General features: G+C 41.9%; 1 protein-coding gene across 1 annotated transcript; it reads left to right on the top strand.

The window, feature by feature from the left end:
* The first annotated feature begins 9,583 nt into the window (after positions 1 to 9,583).
* Positions 9,584 to 13,638, top strand: CALHM3 (calcium homeostasis modulator 3). Its single transcript, XM_035133719.2, has 4 exons — positions 9,584 to 9,885; positions 9,988 to 10,399; positions 11,176 to 11,437; positions 12,824 to 13,638. The coding sequence occupies exons 2-4, from the start codon at positions 10,113 to 10,115 to the stop codon at positions 13,298 to 13,300; spliced, it is 1,026 nt and encodes a 341-aa protein (XP_034989610.1). The 5' UTR covers positions 9,584 to 9,885; positions 9,988 to 10,112; the 3' UTR covers positions 13,301 to 13,638.
* The last annotated feature ends 1,640 nt before the right edge of the window (positions 13,639 to 15,278 follow it).

Genomic DNA, 15,278 nt, shown 5'->3' on the forward strand with positions numbered 1-15,278 from the left:
GACCTTCTGCATGTGGAACCAAGGAGATCTACTGAGCTACAGCCCTTCCCTCATGTGGGACATACAAAGTATGTACAGTAGAGTTGTTACCTGAAGGTAAAAGGTCGAGAGTAGCCCACAGTACAATGTCAATGTTATCAGCTATAAAAGGCATGTGCCAGCAGCCAGAAACTAACTCCCAGGTAAGCAACAGAGATTGCAACCATACATGTGTGATTGCACTGCATATATATGTATTGCAAAAAGCATGTATTTCAGAAATTCTCAGAAGGAAAATCTCTATGCCTTTAACTCTTAGAACCAGAAGTCAGAAAAGGTGAGAGAGCCATCTAATCAAAGCTGTCAAAAATTGCCCGTGAAAGCCAGACCACAGTCTGCAACAAGCAGAGAACAGGTGTGCTTGCTGTGCATGCAAATAATTACAGATGACTCAAGCTTGCTTGTGCCAAAGGAAAGCCCTTAGGACCTTTGGGAAACAGGGCCACACTAAACATATGCCTGCCTGTAGATTTACATATTCATTCTTATGTGCAAACCTGGGAAAGCATTTGCCAATGCCCACAGGCAGTGTGAACCCAAAGTATATCTTTTAAACCCATAGCACAACACAACATTTTCCACAAACAAGAATCAGTGGGTTGTGTAGGTAGCCAAAACCAAATAACAGAATTTGGGTTTTATTTTTAAAATCTCAATAGTCTTTATATATTTCCTGCCATTTTCTACAGAACATGTTTCCTGGAGACTTTGCTCTATGGATAGCCACCTTGACCAGATGAAAAATTCAAACTGCCATCTAGTCCAGAAAATATTTCCAATTAATCCAGAATGCAGCTGCCTGATTGGTGACTGGGAGTGGCCATTGGGACCATATAACACCGGTCCTAAAATATCTACTTTGGCTCCCAGTACATTTCTAAGCACAGTTCAGAGTGTTGGTACCAACCCTTTTTTGTCCCAGAAACATTTTTATTCAGTCCTCAGGACAGAACTTCTGGTTGAAGAAGAACATATCTTTCTGGGGGGCAGGAGGCTTTTGTTGAACATTGGTTCCCCTTTTAAACTAGGCCATGAACCTTCTTATTACTGAGAATGACAGATCTTTGAGCTTGGGACAAAAGGGAAAAGTAACACTTGACATTGGATATATTATAAGTATATCTTTAGCACTGTAAATCAAGACGTACTGAAGAGATTTAGTTCAGTCTTTCCAGACACACACACACACACAGGGAGGGGGGGGTGGAGAGAGAGATCTTTATTATTTGGATATAGGGTGAGCATGACAAGAAGCTTCTAAAAAGAGGCTTTGTCAAACTGTTACATGTATGCGATGAAAGGGGGGGGGTCTTTTTTAAAAGAACAGTGTTGTCTCCTGCTCCAGAGCTATAAAATAACACCTGTGGCTTTGCTTCACTTTGTGTGCCATCACACCAGATTTGCTTAATCTTGTGATAGTTTGACCTTTCTTTATAAAGTGGTAGCAGAGAAAGAAGCCACTAAGAGAGGGAAGAAAACATGTGGAGATCGAAGAGACAACACTAGCCACCAGCAAGCATTTTGTAACAACATTCTGAAAGAAAACCAACTTAAGAAATCACATAGATTGAGGGAGGCTACCCTATGGCCCTCCAGATGTTGAATTGCAGCTCCCATCAGCCCCAGTTAGCAGAGCCAGTAATGAGAGTGGTAGTCCAGTAACATCTGGAGGCCACAGATTCATCACCTTGATACAGGCTTATAGAGCAGTGATGGCCTCTGGGCAAGCATAGGTTTGTGACTAAGGTTTCTAATTAAGCTCCACTCTCCTGCCTCGCCCATACACACCTCTGCTAATTTCCCCCTTTGCACCAACAGATCCACGGTACCAGCACATCTTTGGACTCCACCAATGCAAAGGACTTCAGTAGTGATGCTATCTTAATCCAGAAGTCATAATGTAAGAATATAATTCTGTTTTTAATCTTAGCATTTAAGATTTAAAAGATCTCTCTTCCAGTTATGTTGAGCCCCCTTGGTCCCAAATTAGGAAAGTAAGTGTGAAAGATATAGCCACAGGCTCTTAAACTAGCAGGGTCCTAAATTTTGTTTTAGGTCTATGCTTTTAAAGGCATCCTAACCAAAAATGGATATATTGCAGACAACTCTTAGTGAGGCTATTGACTACTTAAATCCACTGGAGGAAAGTTGCTCCCAGATGATGAAAGGAATATAACTTGCTAATCACATTTTTGTTCTTCGCCTTATGACTTTAAAATTCCTCCTTCAAACTTATGTCTCTTGGTGGACTTTCAGCCCCATTTGTAAAGCAGTCATTAGCCTGGAACTCTGTTCCGGGGATAAAAGCACTGGGGAAGAGTTTCAGGGGGAAGTAACGGGTGGGAAAAGGTTGCTGCTCCTTGGGGGCAAATTGCCCCTTCTCAAGAACACTCTTTGGGAAAGATTGAGGCCACTAGGAGAAGGGGACGACAGAGGACAAGATGGTTGGACAGTGTTCTCGAAGCTACGAACATGAGTTTGACCAAACTGCGGGAGGCAGTGCAAAACAGGAGCGCCTGGCGTGCTATGGTCCATGGGGTCACGAAGAGTCGGACACGACTAAACGACTAAACAACAACAACAAGAACACTCTGCCATAGCTGCCAAGTTATCCCTTATTTTAAGGGATTTTCCCTTATGCTGAATAGGCTTCCTCGTGAGAAAAGGGAAAACTTGGCAGCTATGACTCTGCTGCAGAATAGCTTTGAACTATTGAACCATTGAACTAACATTACAAACAACTGTAATGTGATGTGTAACTTTGCTGTAAGTTACTGGAACAAAAATGCTAGCTGGTTAGTCAAATCCTCTACATTGTGACTTACAGGATATTTACATTTTACCTGAAGGTTTTTTGTTTTTTTTAAAGTAAGTAGTTATCTACGTGTTAAAATGCCTGCATCTTCTGTTTAGAGGTTAATTTTCAAAGACATGTTCATATAAGTGTTGTGTCAGATATAAGGTGCTTCTTAACATGCAGTGGGGAGCACTGAAAGGGGGGGGGAACCATTCATTTTTGACATGGAGCTCACTCATGTGCAGAGCTGTCTACAGTTCTGTGGAAATTGAGCTAGCATTCATACTAGGTCAGGGTGGACTTAGGAGCACAAGATGTGATGGCCAACAATGGGCCCATCCACACTTGCATTTGGCATGTGCTTTCTTAGTATTCTGGATTAGGGTGGAGGGTTTGTCTAGAAAAAGACTACCAATTAAACTCCAGAATCAGAGAGATGTGAGATCATGCCTCGTGTCCTACTTTTGCATTTCCCATAGGCATTTGGTTGGCCACTGGAAGAGACATGACGTTAAATTAAATAGGCCTTAAGTCTGATCCAGTGGGGATTTTATTATGTTTTTGTGTTGTGTTAATTGTTACCACCTTATGTATAAAAACCGAGCCAGATCTTATATTTCAGCTCTGCCAAGAAGAAGAAGAAGAAGAAGAGAAAAACCCTCCACCCAAATAGAAGTCCACTCAGTCAGGAACTGCAGAACATGCACTAGGTCAGGAGAAGGACAACAACCACACATTACGAAGCTCTCTCCCCATTATGTTCTGCCCTGGTGACAAGTGAGGCAAACTAACAGTGCAGCTGGCCCTGAATCTCCTAGCTGCGATTTTCTCTTCCTGCACTGGTTACAAATGGGATAGGTGTGAATAATGACAGAACTGGTACAGTTCTGGCCTAGATACAGCTGCAGGGTTTCACTTCAGATTTTGTTTTTGCCTTCTATGAACATTATGTACTTGGAAGCTTGTTGAATGATTCCTGTGATGAGTTTGACCCATTGCCACACAGTTTCAAAGCAGCTATACTCTAGCTGTAGAATTTCATTATTAGTCAAGGGTCACATTTCTTTACTTCCCTTTTCCGTTTTCTCCCAGCTTTCCACAGAGGAGAGACCGTAAAGATTAAAGTAATTGATTTTTAAAAAAAGAAAAAAAGGTTAGGAGGAAGACCAGTACAAAATGAGAAAGTCAGCCCCTATGCCCTAGAATAGGGTTCTGGAACCTGTGGTCTGCCGGATGTTATTGGACTCCCAACCCCCATTAGCTCCAGCCAGCACAACCAGGAGTGATGGATGCTCCGGTCTAGCAATATATGTGAACTGCAATTTCCCCACCACTGCCCTACAGGAAGAGAAGCATAGATCCACAAATATTATTGAAAAGCATTGAAAGTACTCAATGCCCACCCCCACCAGAAGATGTCTGCCCCCCTGCAATGTCTTACTCATGGGGTATTTTGACCTGTTATTTCCCCTGAAAATCTCAACAACTTTGATTTCCTAAATAAAGCTCAACAACTTTGGCTGCCCCCCCCCCAAAAAAATCCTGGCTATGCCCATGGATAGAAGATCTAAAAGCCCCAGAAAAATCAAAGCTGGGAAGGGAATGTCCCTTAGGCCTGGGGGATTCTTTCTTAGTGACAAATATTGTGATCAGTTAGTTCCTAAACAAGTTATGCTGGAGCAACTTGTTTTCCTAAGCAATGATGCTTGGCAAATTAATGTGCTGAATGTACACCACATTCTTGCTCTATTCCCCTTTGATCAAGTGGTAAGCATTCCTTGTGGAGGCAGAGGAAGCACATTGCTCCCTTATCTGTTAGCTATTTATTGAGATAAATGGCTAAGGTGGGCTTTAAGTGTTAATATTTTTCATTGTCTGGGACCCTGGCCATAAATATATGCCCAGCAGCAACAGCACACAGAAGAGCATGCTTTTGCCGAGTTAAAAGTAATATCCTGTGCAAGGCTGGCTGGGCATGTATAGATACCATATGCGTACAACATGGTCTTGCTGAATCATTCTGAAATTGTTCTATCTTGCTCCAACCTTTCATCATACCTGCCTACTCAATTTCTGTTTCATGTACATTTGTCCAGTGATAGTGGCTTGTTAACTGGTACATTGCTGACCCAACTCTGTTGTACTGCTCCTTCATCTTGAGCAAACCCATGACATTTGCAGAAGGGGACAAGGGACATTGTGCTGGCACATCATCTGTTGTGCTCCATCATAAACTACCTCTTCTCTGGCACAGCAACTCTTTTGTACCTTAAATGACCGACACTTGGTGATGGAACTTAACATTTTTACCAGACCTAAGCAAATTTAGAGGTCTCTCCATGTACTTGATGTCACTAATGCCACATTATCAGCAAACACTGACTGTCCTCCAACAATTTAAAGAAGAAGGCTTGTTCAGGCAGATTTTCTCTCTGGTTGACTGCACAGGAAAATAAGTTAACAGTTCTGACATTCTTGCTGGAAGCCACAAAAGTGCAGATGCAGGGTTAACTGGCTTCATGCTGCATGCAGTCAGTGTAGCTTAAGGGCCCAGAAGAGTTCAGAAACTATGTGAGGCTGCAAACCGCAATGCACTAAGAGCAAGATAAAGCACACATGCAATGGTACTGCAATCTGCACACAACAGCATGGGGTATTTACAGTGCAGTCAAATCAACAATGCATGTTTTCTAGACAGGCACATGACAGGAGCTGAAGCTCACAAAGCTTTCCTGTAAATTTGCTAGAGAGAACTCTTGATAGCCACTCAGACTGTGCCTTGACGGGGAGGGCATAGCCATATTCCCCTTACCTGCATGGGCACATCTTCTCCTCTCCCTTTTCATCTCATCACCAAGCCAGAAATGTGAGGACAATCTGCATGTCTGAGCTCCATTGCTCAGACACCATCTTAAGCTAGACTTAAGCATGTCTTTGTAACCGAATTACCATTTTAAGCCTGCCTGAACAAAGCTGTTGTATCGGTTATTCTTCAACAAGTATTCTGAGTGAGTAAATGTTACTTTTACCTTTCACCAGACTGTGTGATTGTTGTTTTAAGGGGGAGAAAAGGGGGCAATACCTGGAAAATCCAACTTCCCTTTTAAGCTGCAAAGGGATGCACTCTACTGAACTCAAAAACATGAGAAAAGAAGGATAATAACTAATAAATATATCCTCTCCTAGCATACATACACATCCCTACAAACACATACTGCAACCTACAGGTCTGGAGATCTTGTCAATACAGGGTGAGGCATGGTGGATTGGACATCTCAGTCATACAGTACATGTTTTACATGCAAAAATGCAGGGAAACACAGGCCCAGGACTTTTTTATGCACAGGAGTACCATGAGGACATAATCTGTAGGAGTGGCACATATGACACCCATTTTCAACATTCAGAAATTCCAAGCTTCAAGATAGGTAATGTTGAAAAAGGCTGAACCATTAAGTGTTAGAACTGGAACATTGTGAAATGTTCCTTTTTTTTTTCATGGATGCTGCAAACATTGCAAATTTCAGCCTGTTTGTCTTTGAACTGTTTTTACCAATTAAAATAAAATTGTAGATTATCTCTTAATAGAAAGCAAAGACTCTTGACCAGTGAATGTTAGTGAGTGAACTGCTGTAATGTCACAGAATGTTCACTTTCACAGCGATATGCAGGGAAAGGGTTTGAGGCATAGCTGCCAAGTTTTCCCTTTTCTCACGAGGAAGCCTATTCAGCATAAGGGAAAATCCCTTAAAAAAAGGGATAACTTGGCATCTATGGTTTGAGGTAGAGTTTGAAACTCACAAAACAAAACCATATATTCACAACCATATAGATCAGAGGCACTTACAGAGCTGCAGGTTATTTTCTGCTGCTACTGTATCTCTGTTTAGAACCCATTGCTGGTTTGTTTCTATTATAAAACATTATTGCACCAAGTTATAATGGTTCGGCTGTATGAGGATCCATTTTCTCAGCCTTCTCCTTTGATCTGTTTTCCTGTAGATTCGTATGAGATACACAATCCTAACTCCACTTCTATACAGTACTTTCAATTTGCCAGCATTATTATGTTGAGTCTTAGAAAACTAGTCCTAGGGGAATGTTTGCTGCCAGCATGGTCTTTTGGATCAATAATGTTTGATTGTGACCTTTACATTAGCAATGTTGTCATCCATCAAACCAGGCAGGATCTTCACATAAGAATTAGTAAACACCCAGGAGTTAATTCAGTCCACATATGAAAAAGATCGTCCATATCCATTGCAGAATCTATATTTGAAGCGATACTACCTAGAGAATCCAGTACAGTACATATCAGTAAGAGGAATGAAATGTGCTGTGTCCACTGTTGTGATGTTTATAGCACAGCTTTGTTTTTAATCTTTTTACTTTCCAATCTGCCACCACATCCTCAAGCCATGTGCAACTAATACTTCCTATGCCATGCAGGGGCCTATCCCCAAACAGTTGCTCAGTCATTCAGCTTTCCTTTTTCAGCTCAGGTTCTATAATAGAATAAATGTGTAAATTTCCATACAAAACACCACTAGCAGGAGTTCTGGCATTGAGGGTTTGGCCACTTCGATCTCTCCTCCCCAAAATAGCTGGTTTGAGGGGCTTACATCGGCACCTACCAGCAGGCATACAGCTGGTTGCAGCTGCTGCCTGCCTGTGATTTTAGCAGATGTAGCACAGCACTCCACAGAGCAGAGTGGGACCGAAGGACACCTCCGCCACATCCAAGCCCCCTCCAGTGCCGGAAGATTGGGGGTTTGGATTGCTCTGCCCGATGGTTCTTGTAAGGATTACTCATTTAATTATGCAAAGCACCTCTAATGCTCAAAAATGCTACATAAATACTCAATATTTTTATCTCATCCTCTCAGCCACACAGCTCTTCAGCAAGTGTCACAAAGCCTTCCTGAGTGAGACAGCAAAGCAACTGCCTGTAACTAAAAATAATGCCAAGATTAATCAAACAATAAAACTGCTGGATTCTACAGAGACACGATCTGATTTATTTACACTGAAAAGTGCTTCATGCCTACAATTTTGCTAAGCGAAAACAGGTGTGACATTTTATTCCCCCCCACACACTCCTCCTCATCAATAAAGTGTACATAACCTGGTTATGGAGATTAACTCTACAGGCAAATGTCAGTCTTAATTCTGGTTTGACAGCCTGGGTGCATTGCAAGACAAGCAAACTGTAATCTTGAGATGCAAACACTAAACTAAACCATGTAGAGGCAGGAGCAGGCTACAGTCGCAAGTCCTCAGCAGTGTCTTATTTGAATAATCTGTCTGACAGCTCTGCTCTTCCCTCAGAATTCCCATTTAGTAAAAATATTTTCAGATGTCACACATTCCAGAACCAGATAATGTTGCCATATATGCTTACCTATGAGACAGCCTTTGCCAGACTGTTGTCCTCTACGCATTTTTGTGCACAATTTCCCCTAATATTTATGCATTATATATGCTATTTTTGCTACTCCATACATTATTGCGGACACTTTCCCGGAATATATGAATTTTTGTATGCACTGTTTGATTGGAGAATTTCGTCACAAAAATTGGAGAAGTATAAGTTTGAAACAGTTAACCCTGTTTTGGTTCATTGGTTTGAGAAGTGAGAATTAGGGGGTTTCTTATCAAGATACAAGCAAAACTGAATTTCTCCCCCATTCCTATCAAGTATTCCCCTAGCATTGGCAAGACCTGCTTAATGTCCGTTTTAAAACTGAAAGCTAAACACCGCCTCCTTGTGGCACAGCCTCATGTATGTAAATAGCAATTATAACTACTGTACTGACTAAGACAATCCTGGATTAACTCATCTTTCAAATTCTGTTTGTTTTAGTCTACTACATTTAAAATGAAAGCTCAAGCTGAAACACGATCTGGAACTCAGAAGGGGAGGAGAGACTTTGGGAACCATTTCCTAAGGAAATATATGTATACAAGTACCAAAATCCATTGGTAATGCATGGGGAAGGATCCTGCAATGGTAGCTGAAGAGGAGTTGGGTCTGCCTCCTAACGTTCTGGTACCCCCAGAATTATCTATAGGCCTCTGCTGAGATAATATGTTTCTAGGTTGCTTCATAAAACAGAAGTAACCCTTGTCTATGACAAAGTTATGCCACACTCTGCACCACACAACTTCATCTTGGATACAGAACAGGGTATAATTGTATGGGGTAGCATTGCTAAGAAGCCCACGGAGCCCTGATTCTCACACTGTGAATAGTCTCATATGTTACATAGAAACCTGGGACCCACTAGCTCCATATCACCTACACGGACTGGCAGACGTTATCCTGGGTTTCAGGATATTCTGTCCTACCTGGAGATGCCAGGGATAAAATCTGGGACCTTCTGAGTGGGAGGCAGATGCTCAGCTACTGAGTTGATGTCCTTCCCTAGGATCTCACATAGCTTATATATCAAGCAACCACACCAGGCAGATTATGAAAGTTTACAAAGATATGGGACCATATATACAGCAATTCTAAGATAGAGCAGGAAATAAATCTCGTGTTCTGTGCCCCCTGTATTCTCTTTCATGCAGTTTAAGAGCTGCAGATGAATCAAAGCCAACTCTGCTGAAAAACAACTTACAGGGAGGAGACTTGTAAGCAAACTATCTCATTTGACTGACCGGGTTTCTCACAAACACCAGTGATGATTCATTACTGGACAACAGAAGGAAACCATCCATGGGAAGAGGCAAAGGGAGGGGAATTAAAATTAGCTTTTGATTATTTGAAAGCTACTTTCATTATCTGTGGTGCACCAGTTACTATCTTCACACTGGAGAGTAAATACTGCATCATACCTCCAGGCGATGACTGTTTCACATACAAAAGAGTTTTGTGATTTGATTTTTCTAATGGAGGAACTATAATACCAGGAAGACTCTATTCATTCTCTTGCTATAAAAGCAAGATAACTAAGCTCTAGGTTTCATCCTGATCCAACAACACATGGATAAGGAACACAGCTGGAACAATTATGCCAACGAGGACTGAATAAGGAGGCTCCTAGGTATGAAGCCAAGAACGGCACAACAAAGGCAATGATGTTAATGTGAGCTACTTTACTGTTTGCTTTGTTTGCTTATTGTCATCCTGTCTTTGAACTAAACAGGCCTTGCAGAGCTCACCTAATCACCGTGCCAGAGAAGGCTGCCAAGAGAAGACCAGCCAGTGCTTCATCTCCGAGACGAACCCAAGCGCTCTACAGGAGGAAAGGCGCTCAGTCACCACAGCACCATGGATCGATTCCGGATGATCTTCCAGTACTTCCAGTCCAATTCAGAGTCAGTGACTAATGGAATATGTGCACTGCTAGCATTGGCAAGTGTAAAGATGTACAGCTCCTTTGACTTCCACTGCCCTTGCCTTGCTAAATACAACATGGTGTATGGCTTAGGAATTATGTTTATCCCACCTGTGGCACTTTTCCTCTGTGGTCTCATTGTCAACAGACAGTTTGTGGTGATGCTTGAGGAGTGGAAAAGACCTACTGGGGACAGGAAGAAGAATCTAGCCATTATCAGGTGGGGGATTTCAGTGCTGGTGCTAATTACTTTCCACAATGAAGTTTACTTATTTGTTGCACCCTTCTCTCCCAAGGTTGCTGGTGGAATCTAAACTTCCTCCAAATTATTACTTAGGATTTGTATTGTATTGTTTTAATTCTTAACAGTACTTAGGAGGCTTTATGTAGCATGCTATCACCATAACCCCTGAAATAGATTACAGTTCTTATGTATAGTTATTATAACACTTAACTCTGAAGCTAACAAATAGTGGCATGCCCAAGGGTACACAATATGGCCAGATTTGAATTCAGGCTTCCAGATACAAATATTACCCAGAGTCAAACTAAACAGGACAATAGAAGAAGATTCACCAGCTTTCTTTTAGAAAATTTAGATTAGAGGGGTTGGGGTTGGATTAGAACTGTGGTGCTGGAAGGGCAGTTATAACCATTTCCACCTGTGTTGTATTTCCCATATGAAAAACCCTGCTCCCCAAGCTGGTAGTTGTTCTGTAGCACAAAACATACTTCCTTATTTTTTACATGAAATATAAATATTGATGATTAATAAATATTGCTTGACATTATTTCATTTAAATTTTTGATAATTTGGATTGGGGTGGTGACAAGTTTATAAGCTCAATAAGGGGTCAATGAACTTAGAAGTTTGGAAAAACCCTTTGGAAATCACTGGAGTATGCTACTGTCCCTTCCCTTGTTATTGCCAGAGCTAAGCAAGTTCCAGCCTTTAGAAGTATCAGTTTAGCTTTTTGCTTCTCTATCCAATAACAGGTACATGTGTTCCTCCGTTCTGCAACGGGCCATGATTGCACCTGTTGTTTGGATCCTTGTCACCCTGCTCGATGGAAAATGCTTTGTCTGTGCTTTCAGCAGTTCTGTTGACCCTGATAAGTTTCCAGGTTTTGTCACCAACTCCACACCTTATTATGAGGTACAGCGCTTGCTGTCCAAGGTCCCATGCAAGGATGATGAACTCATAAGGAACAATACTTCCCGCAAGGCTGTGTCCAGGTACCTCAAATGCTGGTCACAGGTAAGTAACAGACATCTATAGTACAATATCTTGCTCTGTAGGAGTTCCTTATAGGAACATCAACCTGCTCTTGAAATATATATAGGTAGAATCTGTTTCTCAAGATCATCTTCAGAATATTCTCCTGGATAATCACTGATTAAATGCAAGAAGCATAATTTTTTAATTGATTTTTGCTGTCAATGGCAGGAAGGAGCAACAGATGATTCATAGAATACACATGTACCCTACAGCATGTGCAGATTAACTAACAATTCTTAAGGTATTGAGCTGCTATATGAGCTATTGAGCTGCTATATGAGCTACTTTTGGACAAGTCACCTTCTCTTAAACTATCCTACCAAACAGAGCTATGGCGGGAATGAACAAGATAAGGAATGCAAAGTAATTTGCTAACTACAGATTCTTTTGAAATGCTAATAATAGTAATAATAGTAATAATAATTTTATTATTATTCATACCCCACCCATCTGGCTGGGTTTCCCCAGCCACTCTGGGTGGCTTCCAGCAAAATATGATGAAGATTCCCAGACCTCTTTAATTTCTACATTCAGCATATTCCATTCATTATGCCTCCAAATCTCTTGTCTTCTCCTGTTTCTGCTTCCATGTATTTTGCCCCTCTGGTCCTATGTGCAAAAAAAGCTCCATAGTTCTGCATCCCCTGTGTTGTGATAACCTCATGCTATGTCAAATTTCAACCAAGACAATTAAAATCCGACCAATAGTAACAGGAACATGTTGGGTTAGGGTGGGGTGAGGAGGCAAACTCTCCAAGCCCCAAGCAGTTGATGACACAGTCCAGGTTTCAGGCTCTGCTCTGCAGGAGGAAGAGTGAGTCACAGATAGACTCATGGGTTGACTGATTACAGATGCCCACTAACAGAAGCAGTCCTTCTGTTGATTTCAGTACCCATTCCTTCAGTTTTTGGCATTTTATCCAACTGCCATTTTAACAGACACTGTAAGGCTGGGTAGGCAATGCAGTGCCTTTCAGATATTGTTGGCTCCAACTTCCATCAGCCCCAGCCTGCATGGCCAATGGTTAGGGATGATGGGAGTTGTAACTCAGGGACATCTGAAGGGCACCATATTGATTATCCTTGCTATAAGGCTTTCAGTCAAGGACCATATTCCTTTTGTTTTCCCAGCACTAAATAAATTAATGTCCCAGTGGACATTAATTAGCAGGTCAACATTTATTACCATTTTATTTACTTAACAGAAGTCAGGGGCTCCTCCCACAGCAGGGTGTTGAACTAGAAGATCAGAGAAGTCCCTTTTATTATGGGATATTCAAGCAATAGAACACGGATGTCCTGCTTTTTTGTTCCCCTGTGGCTGGCCTTGATTGCTTTAACCTTTGTATTCCCTTTGCCTTCTAGGCTTTTGGATGGAGCATACTGCTGGCCCTTATAGTGATCGCCTTCCTTGCCCGCTCTCTCAGGCCCTGCTTCAACCAGGCTACCTTCTTGCAGACTCGCTACTGGAGCAACTACATTGATATTGAACAAAAGATTTTTGATGAAACCTGCTGTGAGCATACCCGGGACTTTGCACACAAGTGCATCCTCCACTTCTTTGAGAGCATGCAGAAAGAAATTAAACGAAGGCGGTTCCATGCCCACCCAGGAAAAGAGGAGGGGAAGGAAGGGGAGAAGCATCACTTGCAAGGAATCAGCAGCCAGGAGCAAGTGAACAAGCTTCTTCAGTCATGGTGCTACAGCAAACCTCCCCTGGATTTGAGCGGAGCGGAGCTACACAGAGGCAACCCCTGGGCACAGAGGGAATATCTAGGCAGTATGATTAACAGGTGGCATCCCGAGCCAGGGACCACAATTACAAGGCAAACAGACGTTTAGAAGGAAATGGAAATTGAGAACATCAGTAGCTAGGGGAAAACACACGCACATGCGCGCGCGCGCACACACACACACACACAAACACACACACACACACACACACACACACACCAGCAAAAATGGGCTGCTCTTGCATCTTTAACAACAGAATAGTATGCAGGAATCACATACCCACCAACACATCAAGATGAAAAACCAGATGCCATCTTTCAGGTTCACACTCCCACATGAGTAACGTGACCCACGCAAGATTGCAGACCTGAAAAAAGTGCTTATTTTGGGCATAGTGCCCCAAAACACACTTTTGGGGGTGCAAGATCACAGCAGCAAAGAAAGTGCTTTTGGGGGCTCAAGATTGTGGTTGCCCCAAATGGCCACCATGATCTCCGGTGGGGAGGTGAGGGTGGGATGTCCCAGTTTTTCCAGACCAGTTGAGGGGTATGGAATCAGCAGCAGAAACTTTAAAGGCATGGAGTGAAGCATTATCACATGCTAATGTCTGTACAACGAATTCAGTTCAGATTTATTTCCATATGAGCAATAGGCCATAACAAAAATGCAAAAGGATCTGCAACTCTGTGGTACAGCATATGGTTTTCATGCAGAAGGTCCCTGATTCAGTCCCTGGCATCTCCAGGTAGGGCTGGGAAAGACCCCGGTTTGAAGCTCTGGAGACCTGCTGCCAATTCATAGCTAGGTGGATCACTGGTACTGGTACTTAAACATGTGTTCAATATGCTGTACATAAAATGGTTAACAACATAGCCCACATCTTACAGATTATTACTGCAGGCAAAAGGTAGGTCCAAAGTTAGCAACTCTATCCAGCAAGGAGACAGTAATGGGTGTACTAAATTATCACAAAGGCAACAGCTTATCACTAATGAATAATGCACTACAGTATATGAAATTCTGGCCCAACTGTATTGGCTGCCAATTAGATTCTGGGCCCAACTCAAAGTGCTGGGTTTGACCTATAAAGACTTCAATGTCTCAGAACCGCAATACCTCAAGGACCACCTCTCCCCATATACACTGACCTGGACTCTGTGACCATCACCTGAGGCCCTTTCTGGTGTGCCTCCACCACAAGTGGTCTGGAGGGTGGCAAGTGGCAACACAAGAACGGTCCTTTTCTGCAGTGACTCCCCATTTGTGGAATGGTCTCCCCAGGAAGGTTCGTCTGGTACTTTCATTATACGCCAGGTGAATGTCCCTTTTCAACCAGACCTTTGGCTGATTAACAGTCTATGTTCTTTTAAATGTGTTTGTGGGAAGGGGTGTTATTGGTTTAGTTTGGTTTGGTTTATATTTTGTTTTTATTGTGTATGGTTTTATTCTGTCTTTTTATGGTGTGAACTGCCCTGAGATCTTCGGATGAAGGGTAGCATACAAAATAAAATTAAAATTAAAAAATAAGAAAGAATCATTTCCCCAACATCCAATTGAAATATGTTGGACAGCTACACTTGAATCCCCCTTCTAGAATTAAATTATTAATCCATTTTCAGGTTAGAAGAAAAGATGAGAGAGCCAGGCATGTAATTACAGCAGAATCCTGGGCTTCTAAATAGAAGCCCCTGTGAGTATTTATGTTTGGTCTCCTTCACATATTAGAGACCTGCTCTAATTTAATTTTAAGCAGACACACTCAAGAGATTAAATATCTGACCTTCCATATTTGCCATGTGTTTTAATCAAATTGACTATTTGCCTTAGCAAGCTGCTGAGGAATGAACTGGGTAGCTATCTACTTTGCATACTGATTTTCATGGAAGGGTATTTTAAAAGTATTTTAGACGCAGCAGGAATATACAAATGCAAAGGAAGGAAAAGACAGTGTGATTACTAAGTAAGCTATGTGCCCAGAAATCAATTTCTGACAATGATGCTGCTATCATTGGAAGCATTGCGTTGTCATGCCTTTGGTTATATGATTTGTTTGTCTTGTATAACACATTGATGAAGCTACTACCGG

The sequence above is a fragment of the Zootoca vivipara genome, chromosome 5 (assembly GCF_965207765.1).
Source record: "Zootoca vivipara chromosome 5, rZooViv2.hap1.1, whole genome shotgun sequence".
NCBI lineage: Eukaryota > Metazoa > Chordata > Lepidosauria > Squamata > Lacertidae > Zootoca > Zootoca vivipara.

Excerpts from the sequence above, each read along its gene's own strand:
- CALHM3 (XM_035133719.2), top strand. The coding sequence starts at position 10,113 with ATGGATCGATTCCGGATGATCTTCCAGTACTTCCAGTCCAATTCAGAG. Across the intron at positions 10,400-11,175 it reads AAGAATCTAGCCATTATCAG|GTACATGTGTTCCTCCGTTC; the intron begins GTGGGGGATTTC and ends ATCCAATAACAG. Across the intron at positions 11,438-12,823 it reads ACCTCAAATGCTGGTCACAG|GCTTTTGGATGGAGCATACT; the intron begins GTAAGTAACAGA and ends TTTGCCTTCTAG.